General features: G+C 35.0%; 1 protein-coding gene across 8 annotated transcripts in view; it reads left to right on the top strand.

Annotated features, from left to right (window-relative positions):
- The window catches only part of FGF12 (fibroblast growth factor 12), a 584819-nt gene that overhangs the window by 370882 nt on the left and 201277 nt on the right, over nucleotides 1-12660 (top strand). For all 8 annotated transcript variants that reach the window (XM_035276103.3, XM_003734814.6, XM_078350516.1 and 5 more), the window contains one exon: nucleotides 622-732. In XM_035276103.3, the coding sequence (XP_035131994.1) occupies nucleotides 681-732 (52 nt within the window). In that variant the 5' untranslated portion in view covers nucleotides 622-680. The remainder of the gene's footprint in view (nucleotides 1-621; nucleotides 733-12660) is intronic.

The following is a 12660-nucleotide window of genomic DNA, read 5'->3' as shown; positions in this document are numbered from 1 at the left end:
ATGACCTTTGGAATACTGAGGCTCCTCTCTGGTGAAGTATTTAGTGAAGATGAAATTTACATTTTCACATATTTCCCAGTGACATCTCATGGCCACGGGAGTTTTGCTATTGCCTGTGGTTCTCATCCAAACTATTCTCTCTGGTTGAACTTGATTACAAATTCAAAACCCAGGATCTTCTGATGGACAGCTGACACCCTGCAGAAATAGAAATCTTATGGACCTGATTATGACACTAGAAACTTTAGTAATTGCAGAGGCATTTTGGCCTAAACAGTCATTTCTCGAATGGGGCTATAAACTTGGTGAAATCTTGTAGTCAGACACCAGATGCACAAGGGAGCAAAATAATTCACTTTTTAGCATGTCTCTGTATTTTCCTAATCATAATTAGCCTTTATTTATTTGCATTTAGTTTACTGCTAAAAGTGTTATGGCTCTACCTCTAGAAGGAAGAAAAAAGCATAGATATGTTACTGAAATACTCAACTCCCAAACAGGTAATTCAATATTGAAGCTATTGGCATTTATGTATTTACTTACAGGATTTTTTTTTAACAATTTGTAAGTGTGCATTTTTATAAGCCAAGTAAAAATTTGAATAATTATTTTGTTTTGCAGAACCCCAGCTGAAAGGGATTGTGACAAGGTTATTTAGCCAGCAGGGATATTTCCTGCAGATGCACCCAGATGGTACCATTGATGGGACCAAGGACGAAAACAGCGACTACAGTAAGAAACATTCGCTTCTTACAATCTGATTACAAATCAAATGTATGGCCCAGTGTATCTTGTACTTAAAGCATGGCTAGGCTGCCTTACCAAACTATGCCTTTCAAAGTATTTAACTAGGAATAAGCTAATGTCTTTTCCTTTATCCTACTTGCAGTGATTTCCTACAGCAAAGACGCAGTTTATGAGAGAGGTTATGCACTTAAGAGAAGATAAGAGGCTTAAAGGTATTCCATTTGGTCAGTGGGCAAGAATATACTCCCATCACAGTGTTTTTAGGCAAGATGATAATAAACACTCATAGGAACAATACAAGCATATCTTCTAACACAAGATGGTATTTAAATCCCAGAACCAAGTGATGAGCAAGTTATAGTTCAATAATGAACAAGTTATATATTTCTCAGAACACAATTTCTGACAGACAAAAATTACCTGTTAAGGTAAACACTGAGTATATGCATATATATATGTATAAATAACATTTATATATGTTATTTTATATTAAAGGCAAAATTGCTGATTTTAAAAGAAAAATATATTTGAATATTGTGAACATATATAGTATATATAATAAATATATATAATATAAGAAGATAATGAACACTGATAGACCTGAAATGGAATTAAACAATTTTTGGGAGGAAATAAAAATGCTGAGCATTCAAAGATTAATAACAATATCTCTGGAAATAGTTTTTAAGTAATCTAACTGTAGAGTTGACAAGTTCACAAACTAAATGCAATCATCAAGGTATGACAAAATGAATTTGCAGTCTAGAAAAATTTCAAATTTGGCCGGGTGCGGTGGCTCAAGCCTGTAATCCCAGCACTTTGGGAGGCCGAGACGGGTGGATCACGAAGTCAAGAGATCCAGACCATCTTGGTCAACATGGTGAAACCCCGTCTCTACTAAAAATACAAAAAAAAATTATCTGGCCATGGTGGCGCGTGCCTGTAATCCCAGCTACTCAGGAGGCTGAGGCAGGAGAATTGCCTGAACCCAGGAGGCGGAGGTTGCAGTGAGCCGAGATCGCGCCATTGCACTCCAGCCTGGGTAACAAGAGCGAAACTCCGTCTCAAAAAAAAAAAAAAAAAAAATTTCAAATTCAAGCTCCAGAAGCGAGAATGATAGCTCTCGTATCTCTTTCAAATTTTGCATAATCATATACGGATAACTGAAGGTAAATTTATGTCATTCTTAAATTATGTACAGTGCCATATTGTTTTTCTAACATTTGTCTGTCTTTGCTGCTAGATCTTTGGCATTGAGCACACAATAAATGCTCACTGATATCTGTCCAAACAAGTTGTGATTCTGATGGATGTGATTTTTGTGATCAGGCTAATAAGCTACCAAATGCATAAAGTAATTTAGGAAGCCAGATGTTTTATAATGAAATATCTTTTAAATTAATATGAAATATTTGAAGAAAACTTCAAAATCCCTAATGAATGAAAATGTTCTTGTCCTCCCTTTCTAAGTTATTAACTGTTCAATTAATATTACACATATAAAATATGATTTACAATAAAGAAAAGACCTTATTACAAAGAATTTCATTTCAGTTTTCTTGCCCTCATTTTGTTTTTGTTTTTGTTTTTGTTTTTTTTTGCTAAGTTGTTGATTGACTGATTTTGGTTTGAATTGTCAGTTTGTGTTTCTGTGAAAGCATTTTTTAAATGATTAAAGTTTTCAATTAAGTAGAGAAGAATCAGGATGCTTTCTCTCTGTATATTCTCACTTCTTGCATCTGTACATCAATGTAGATTTAGTGAGGCTACAAATATAGATGAAATAGTCAGGGAACCGCTTAGTTGTGTCACTTATCTGCATTAAGTCCAAGATATTACCAGTTCTTCGGGTTTTTTTTTTTTTTTCCTATAAAATGAGATGGCTGGGGCCGGGTGCGGTGGCTCACGCCTGTAATCTCAGCACTTTGGGAGGCCGAGGCGGGTGGATCACGAGGTCAAGAGATCGAGACCATCCTGGTCAACATGGTGAGACCCCCGTCTCTACTAAAAATACAAAAAATTAGCTGGGCATGGTGGCGCGTGCCTGTAATCCCAGCTACTCAGGAGGCTGAGGCCAGAGAATTGCCTGAACCCAGGAGGTGGAGGTTGTGGTGAGCTGAGATCGCGCCATTGCACTCCAGCCTGGGTAACAAGAGCGAAACTCCGTTTCAAAAAAAAAAGATGAGATGACTGGAGATGATGATGATATATCAACATCCCTGTCAATACCGTCTATATAACTTTTTAAAAAATTGAAAAAATTATAAATTGATGAAGATAGAATCGACCCCCAAGAAACCAATTAGCCACATATATTCTACAAAAGGCTACCTTAACCCAGCCAACTATTTTGGAATTGTATGACATTTATCATGGGGCAGAGAGACAGAAGGGTGGAAGTGCAAGTGTGGAGTCAAACTAGGACAAATCCTTCCTTCACTCTTTCTAGGAAAATAATTGACAATGCTTGTTCTGCTGATGCTGGGTCAACTGCTAGTGTTAAGTCTACACCTAGGCATACATTTGTACCTTCCTCCATACATATATATCTTAGCATAATGTCATTATGCATACCACACACAAACACACACATACACACACACACCAGAGAGCATGCATTGTGTCAAATATGTACTTTAAAAAATTTTCTGAACTCATAAATTTAAACTAATATTTTGTTAAGATAAACTACTGAACATACTTTTTAATAAATTTTTAAAAAATTATTTAGGTGTACAAAATATAAAAATTAACACAAGTTTATCTGGATACTTAGCACTAGCTTTAAAATTAATTTAAAATATCAATATATTTGAACCTCCTTGTTGTGATATCCCTGATAGAATATTGCTTTCCTTCATTATCAGATATAATAACTCCCTGGAATTCTGTATATCTCATATACATGCAATTTAAGAAAAAAATTTAATTCATAATATTGTTTTGCATATTTTAAAATATTTTGTTAGAATATTATCATAAATATATTTCGTGTACTCTAATTCCCAATATTATGGTTGTGAGGTTTGTATTTGGTAATATATTTGCTTTATTTCTTTCAATTTTGTAAAATATTCCTCTGTCTGAATGTACACAGACATATTTATTCACTTTCCTTTTGGTGTATAATTCTTGTTTCTATTTTAAGGCCATTACAAATAGTGCTGCTAACATCTATCTTATAAATGTTGAAGATGCCTTCTTAACAGTCCTTTAAAAATTACACTTCTCAACTTGGAACTCTCTATTTGCATATACCGCTTTCTGAAATACGTATTGTTGCTGTTTATTTATTTTTGATCTTCTTTCCCAGAAGAATGTATGTTCCATGAGTGAAAAGATTTTGATTGATGCCTCATGCATCATTAGACCCTAGAATGAATGGTCTCCAATATATTGTTAGCACTCAGTACAAAGTGAGTGAATGAATGACTAGATGAATGAATGTCTCTATCAATATGTACAAAAGTTTGTATACGTCATTGGCTAAAATACTGTTAAACACATATTTTTTAAGTTAAAAAATCATTTAAGACTTCAGAAAAATTACAAAGTAATAAAACTGAGTTCCACTTTTTACCCAGCTTCCCCCAATGGTACTATTTTATATAATAACATAATAATCAACATCAGAAAATTAACACTAGTCAGTACTATTTACAGAGAGCTACAGCTTTTATTAAAATTTGACCAGGTTTTCAACTAATGTGCTTTCTTCTGACCCTCTCCCCACATATTTTAACGAAGAATATCAAATAAAAACAAATAGTTTTACACTTTGTCAGAGTGGGGGTTAGAAGCAAAAATATCAGAGAAGGATTTAAATTCTACTCATGTCTTTTATAGAAAAATTATAAGCCTCTAAGTTGTTAAAATGTCTTTTCTTTCTCTACTTTGTGTGTGTAGGAGTAGAAGCAGTTGATTGTTTGAAAAAAGAATCTTGTTACTATGAACATCTGTCAGAAATGTGTTGTTTGGTTCACTAGATATCATTAGGTCTAACCAACCTTACCATAGTATCTTGCACGGAATTGATCAAGACACCTGTTCTTTTGTTCATGAAGAAAAGACTAATTATATGTGATTGAGTACAAAACACAAATGGATTTGTCGGCAGTAACAGATAGTAATCTCTGCAAATGTAATGATAAAAAATGCAAAACTGTGTTGGAACACTAGACCAAAAAAAAAGACAATGGCAGTTTGGAGGGTATTAATAGGAATATTTTACATAAAATTAAAAAGCTAATTATTTTGTTTCCTGAGTTACCATAGAACAAGAGGTCAAAAAATGCTAGGAAGAAAACAATGGCGATATTATAACCAAATGTATTGTTCTCTTTACCTCTGAACAATAAAATATTAAGAGCCATTTGACTATGGAATGGGCTGCCTGACAAGTTAGTACAATGGTGAGACTGGAGATATTCAGGCAGATGCCATTCTGGCACTTGAGGCAAAGGGAGGGGTTTATAAGAAAACCCCCTTGGTGTGGGAGGAGGAATCCAGTTTCAGAACTCAGTGACTATTAAGGTCTCCTTTAGTCCTGATATTCTTTTAACAATTATTTTGAATAGATAAGATAAGTGCATGGTACAAAATTGCAAAGACACAAAAGGGTGTATAGTTGAGAAATAGCAAAACAGTCTCTGAGAGCCAGAAGGTGCCTTGGCACTCCCGAGAAGACTTGGTCTCCTTCTGTTGAATATAGACAACTTCACAACATTTGAAATTAGACAAAGCCACTGAGACATGATGGGTCAAGATAAAAGCAAACTTTTTAATCATGTCTGACCACAGACAAAAACAAAAATGTTTTCTAAACTACAAAATGACCAAATATGTCTCTGTCCTAGATTATGTGAGTGGCTGCTGCTTCTTTACCAAACACAGCTTTGACTTTGCTGTCCTTCTTGTCTTCTAGAAAAGAATTACTAAGATAGTAGCCATAGAATTACACCCACATCCTTAGAGCATCCAATCTGGGGCAGATCCACATTTCTTTGAGCCCTCCTTAAAACCACTTGACACACATCCAAATCCTATAAATCTTTCTTTACATTCTCTTGCTAAGACACCCCAGTTCTGCTCTGGTGTGTATTTTTCCTCCTTGCTGCGAGTTGGTTAAAACAAACTTTGTTCAACCATGAGTGTGTTTCTGATATTCATTAGAAGTCATTGACACAGTCCAAAGCAATTTTCTTTCACACCCCTCCATTGCCAACTGGGCACATTCTTGGTATTTTCCTGATACAGTCTGTGTACTTATCAACATGTACAATATCTATCCATCCATCCTTCTGTCTGTATCTATATTGATCTATCTATTCAGCACTTTCTTTTAACTTAAAATGTATATCTGCAAGATTTTTCCATATTAATACATATTTAAATAGATAATTTAAATAACTAATTTCCTATAGGTATTTTGCTAATACAAACAATGCTATAAAGAATATCCTCCTATATAAGTAATTTTTCATATATGTAAATACACTTATAGGATTTTTACTTAGAAGCAGAATTGCTGGGCCAATGGTATGTGCCTTCTTCATTTTGAAAAATATTACCTAATGGTTCTCCCTTGTGCAAATTTACTCTAAGACTGTCTGTTTCTTATCATCTAGTCAACAAAATGTATTATCAAACTTTAGGTTCTAGCTAGTTGCAGTGGCTGACACCTGTAATCCCAACGCTTTGGGAGGCAGAGGTGGGCAGACCACCTGACAGTCGGGAGTTCTAGACCAGCCATGGCCAACATGGTGAAACTCCATCTCTACTAAAAATACAAAAATTAGCTGGCTATGTTGGCACATGCCCATAATCCCAGCTACTCAGGAGGCTGAGGCATGAGAGTTGCTTGAACCAGGGAGGTAGAGGTTGCAGTGAGCAGAGTTTGTGCCACTGTACTCCAGCCTGGGTGACAGAGTGATACTCTGTCTAAAACAAAACAAAACAAAACTTGATTCTTTGTTACCTTAACATATAAATTTTAATTTCTTTTTTTAAATTATGAGTTTGGTTGAACACTTATTTAAGGCTGATGTGCACTTCCTTTCCTATGAACTGTCTGCCTATATCTGATTCTATGAAATGTCCTTTTTTATTTTAAAAAAATCTGTATTTAAAAAATCAGTTCTTTGTTGTTATTTACCTTTTATATTTTGCTAATTCTGTTGCCTTTGTTTTTTCTTTTTTGCCATGCTTTATTATTTTTTGTTTTATTTAAATATACTTTCCTGCCCTCAGCATTTCCTTCCGATTTAAAAAGGCTGTATTTATCCAAAATTATTAAAAAAGTCTCCTATGTTTTGTTTTAGTAATGTATTCTTTCTTTTTTTATATATTTGATATTTAGTTAATCTGGGATTTACTTCTTCAGATTCTCTCAGTCTAGACTTCTAATACTTATGTTCTTATCAATTATGAATACAAATACAGTTTCTTTAGATTTTATGAATGTGTTAAATTCACTATGAGTTTAGCATCAACAAACATTTTAAAATGGTCTGTGTCTGATTTTCAGAAAACCAATTGGAAATGTAAAAGTTTAGTCATTCAGTTATGTTTTCTATACAATACCAAACATATGATGTTTTAATACCACCAGCCACAAGTATATAGACACAGCCAAAGTCAGCAGAAGCTTTTATTGCTAAACTATGAACAGAAGTATGATCCAAATGGTGAGTTGGGGGAAGTTATGAATGAAATCTTGTATTTCTTATTATAACAGCATGCAGATACTACAGAATATTATACAAATGTTCTAAATTTGCTAGAAATGTGTTTTCGTTGACTGTGTTTTAATTTTAAATATAGTGCCTCCAAATAATATTTGTGGAAAATTTGACCAAACACTAATTATTTTCTCGAATGGCTTACCCCCTTACATAAACTCATAAGGGGATAACACCTCCAGATTTTTTAGCCTCAATTCCTCACTTTCTTCTTGACCTTATATATATTTTTGATCATAAGACTTCTGTTCCCGTGTATCTTTCTGGTCAGTAAAGCAAAACATGAGTAATTTGAAATCATATTCTTTTCTATTTGCTCTATGACTTTTTATGGGCATACTTCTAGGTAGAATGCATAGTAGTTAAGAATCTTATTTGAGCTACTTAACTAAGTGTATTCCTAGAAAGAGCTGAGGACTGAGGTTGTCTTTGATCTGTTTTTGGCTCTATGTGATGACTGGTGCTTTAGCTTTGAGCAAGTAATGTAAACTTTCTTTGATTGATACAAATTCAGATAGCACAAAATTACAAGAGCCAAGAATCGCTAACCTTTTGATAGTCTTTTATTTACTTCTGATATAGAAGTAAAAGTACACTCAGAAAAACTGATTGACAGCTTCCATTTCCCTCAATACCCTTTGTTCTGAAAGGTATGTTGCCAGCAGGAAGGAAATCATCAGTTTGCAAATCCCTGTGTGATATTCTCAGGGTGTGTTTAAAGATCTAGAGTTGCACACATAAATGGTAGAATCAGAATTTGAGTCCAGGTGATCTGACTTGAGATTTTTTGCCTTTGGATTAGTTATTTAACCCCTCTCAGTCTTAAATTTCTCAGTTGTTAAATCACAATAATAGTATTTAGATCACAGGACTGTTGTGTAGAATAAATGGGTGATTCCTGAAAAATGCTTCAAGCAGTACCTAGAACACAGTAATTCTTAATAAATATCATCTGCTGTCATTATTTTAATCACTAGGGATGAAAGACCCCTTGTTTGCGAAGAGCTCATCCACAGTGACGATTTTAACAGAAATAGAATTCTTAGCAGTGGCAGCTATTGTTATATGGAAAAATTTGAAGGTGTTTACACTGGTGGATATTGAAGTACAAGCCAGTAATCACATAAAATGTCTCGTTCCTAGACCAGCAGCATCAATGTATCTGAGAACTTGTTAGAAATACACATTTTCCAGCATCACTCCAGACATGCTGAATCAGAAACTGTGAGGCTGGGGCCCAGAAATCTGTGTTTTGACAAGCCATCCAGATTATTTGGATGCACTGCAGCAAGTACAACTGGCATCTTTCCTCTGCCCCCAGGATTTGAAGTGCTCACATTTGCTAATGAAGGGAATCTCTGTTCTGGGACTGCGAAGCCTATTTCTATGGGGATCTGACTCCTAATTTAATAGGGAAAGTAGAGGTCTGTAGGCACTGAAATTCAAACTTGTTATTATCTTAAACATGTGTGAAATCTGTTACATTTTGATTTATTATCTGAAGAGAGCCAAGGCTCAATTCTGGACAGATGCATGATCAAATATAAGTTTGGAGAATTATGAAAAAGAAGAAAAATATATGTAGTGATATAGGTCAGCCCGTATCACAGAGTTGGATATCTTGGAGCTTTTACATATATAAATTTCTTTCACTTGCAATGTCTTTGCCAATCTTATCCACCTGGCAAGCCACTCTCACCCTTCAGAACCCTCCTCAACTCTTGCTTCTTTTGTCCATGTGCGGTCTTCTTTAGCCATCTTGTCTCAACTGCTGCCCCCATACAAAACCCCACACTCACTCACTTTACTGTACTGTATTTGAGGCTTATGCATATGTTTACAGCTGCACGAGTAGCATTATACTGCAATTCCTTATCTGCTTTTGTGTTTTCCCTATTAGTGTATGACTTCCTTATTTGCCCTTCTGCCTAGCTGAGCAATGGAGATTTTCCAAAATCCCAAGAGCTTCAAATGTGTTACATTTAGCTGGCATGCTTGGGGAGCGGGGAATGATTATATTTAAGAAATAGATTCATCTACTTTTCTCCCACATTTTCTTCCTACCTGCCTAGGCCCTGAAGATTTTTGTGTTTGGGATACCTGTGGCTTTTACCCAATGTTTGTTAAATCAAAATAACAGAACACTACTTTAAAGGAACAGCATAAATCCCTTAAATATCACCAATTGTAAGACAAAGTGGTTTGGGCTGTGAGTCAGACAGCCTGGTTTCCAGTCCAGGTTCTTTCTCTAAATAGCTGAGTGAACTTATTTAAGTCCCACAAACTTTCTGTTCCTTGGTTTACTTCCCCCCATCCCCCTACCCGGCCCCGCCACCACCATTTCTCCTCTGAGGAATGAATCCTTTGTTTTCTACTCTGTAAAATGAGGTGTTTAGAAAAGATAATAACGAATATCTTTGATAGATCTGAAATTTTGCAAGCGTTCCTTGGTTTATGCCCCCCCCCATTTCTCCTCCGAGGAATGAATTCTTTGTTTTCTACTCTGTAAAACGAGATGTTTTGAAAATGTTAATAACCAACATCTCTGATAGATCTGATATTTTGCAAGCCTATGAGCTGACAATGATTTTTGTTCACCTTCAAAAAATAGGAAACTTTTTATTTTTAAACACATTACAAAGGAGGGCAAAATTGTAAGAGCAAATATATAGTGTTTTTTCCCCCGAATTGGAAAGTAGCAGTGAATTCACCTCTACTTTTAATGTGCATGTATACAGATTTCAAGCACATCTCAATACCCTGTTGCCACTCTCTAGTCCAAATACTCTCCTCTTTCCGTGGACTTTTGCAATAGCTCTCTAACTGGTTTCTTTACTTAAGGCTTTCCCCCTTCAGCCTATTTTCCATTACAGAAGCCAGAGTGACCCAGTTAAAAGATAAAATGAAATAAACTCACTTCTTTGCTCAATCCCTTTCATCAGGTATTACTCGGAGTAAAAGTCGATGTCCTTTTTCCTATGACCGATAACATTTTATATAATCTCACCCATTGCTTCCTTACTTCATCCCTCCTGTTATCTTTCCTCTTTCTTTCCACTGGCCTTCTTGCTGTTCCTCAAACACACCAACCATGTGCCTTCCTGAAGGCATTGGGACCAGCTATCCCCCTCTTTCTGGAATGTTCTTCCAAAGGTCTAAACAGCTGAATCCCTCATAGTCTTTACACCTCACTAAAAAGAGAAGCCTTCCAGCCTGGCCAACATGGTGAAACCCCATCTCTACTAAAAATACAAAAATTAGCTGGGCGTGGTGGAAATCGTGCCACTGCACTCCAGCCTGGGTGACAGAGTGAGATGCTGTCTCAAAAGAAAAGGAAGCCTTTTTCTCAAAAATATCTTTTTCTGAATAATCTATATACATTTCAATCCCTATCCTCAATATTTCGGTCTCCTTTGGCTACTTGAATTTTCTTTTCTTCTTTAGAATTCTTACCACGATCTAATGTACCTGTTTTTTTATGTCTTCTTACTGCTAAAATATTACTTACATATACCACACAGTTTTTTCATTCTGTCCTATACTTGCTTTTGTTATTTCTTCCACTAATTATGTCATCCTCTAAAAGCCTTTTGTCTTTGAAACCCATTTCTGATTTAACTGTACATTCTACTGTTTTCTCTGAACAAACTGCACATCTCTTATACTTTAATGCTGTTTCATCTGTATGTATTTATTGGGTATATGACTGGCTGACTTCTTTTTGGTTATGAACTACTTAAGGGCATTGATTATACCTGCTTTAACTCATTGTTGGCCTGAGTTCATTTATAGTAGCAGTAGTATAATCGTTATACCATTGAAATGGAAAGACTTAATTAGAATGTAATCTTCATGGGGGCAATAGGCTTTGTCTGCATTTTGCACTGTTATGTCTCCAGCACCTACAAGAATACCTGGCACATATTAGGTATTCAATATTTGTTGAATAAATGAGTGAAAGTCAATTCACAGAACAATGCCATCAAAAATGAATATGACTTCGTGTGACAATGCCCAGCTTGAAAAATTAATGCTAATTGGATCATGCTTCCATTTTGTTTTGAGAATGACATATAATTTAAGAGAATTCAAGGGTTGAATTAGGAAGTCATTGTCCATTATGGAAATAAGAAGAAAATTGAGTATGCTTAGTCTGGAAAAGTGAATTCTATAGCAATAGAAGATGTTTTCACAGTGTTACAAATATTCTCAAAATGTTACATGAATATATATATTCATGGTGATAATTATAGAGACATCATTTTCTGAAAATATGTAAATTGTATATTTGCCCATAAGAGAGAGAGTCATTGCTTTTATTATTCATCCATGGGCAGCAGTGTAAATTTAAACATGTTTTAGGAAAAAGAAACAGGTGTTTCAAGCATAAGCAACTAAAAACAGAGGGTTTCTTGAAGTAGTGCAAAAGGGTATTAAAGTTTTGATGTGTGAGAATTAGAGATTATTTTAAAATTTCTCAAATCATTACCTTACTCTGAGGCTCTAAAATGAGAGTTGATTTGCTCCACGTAGAGTAAGTAGAATTCAGTTCTACTATACCATATCCTGTGCTCTGTCTTCAACATAAGTTATTGATTGCAAGGTTGTATAGATTTGTCTGTATTCTTAGTGAATTACAGTGGAGTTTCTTATATGTCCCTGGTTTGATTAAGCACTATTTTTAGCCACTGACTAAATAAGGTATAAATTATAAATGAATGCTCATATAGGTTAGCATTTTTCACGGCATACTACCGTGAAGCATAAAGAAGAACGACATATTTGGAATGGAGGATTTGGAAAACAAAATGGTCACGTATGTATCAAGCATTACTTCTTAATCTTTGACTTGGGGGCATCAGATAATAATAACCAATGTTTACGGAACACTTTCTAAATGGTTAGTACAGGTCTGAAAATTTTTGAAATTGTACTAAGTTCTTATAATAACCCTACAAAAGGTACTATAATCATTTCTATTTTGAAGATGAGTAAACTGAGGCACTGGAAGTCTAAATCATTAGTTCATGGCTACACAGATATTAAATAATAAACCCAGGATTTGAATTCAGCAAGTTTAGTTCCAGTGTTAGTACCTTCATCTAGTTTACACTGTATCTTGAATTTATGTTTCTTGGTTAATATTTCTCAGTGGATAATAAACAATCTCTTA

This window comes from Callithrix jacchus, chromosome 15 (assembly GCF_049354715.1).
Source record: "Callithrix jacchus isolate 240 chromosome 15, calJac240_pri, whole genome shotgun sequence".
NCBI lineage: Eukaryota > Metazoa > Chordata > Mammalia > Primates > Cebidae > Callithrix > Callithrix jacchus.
This window is presented reverse-complemented; position numbering and strand designations above follow the sequence as displayed.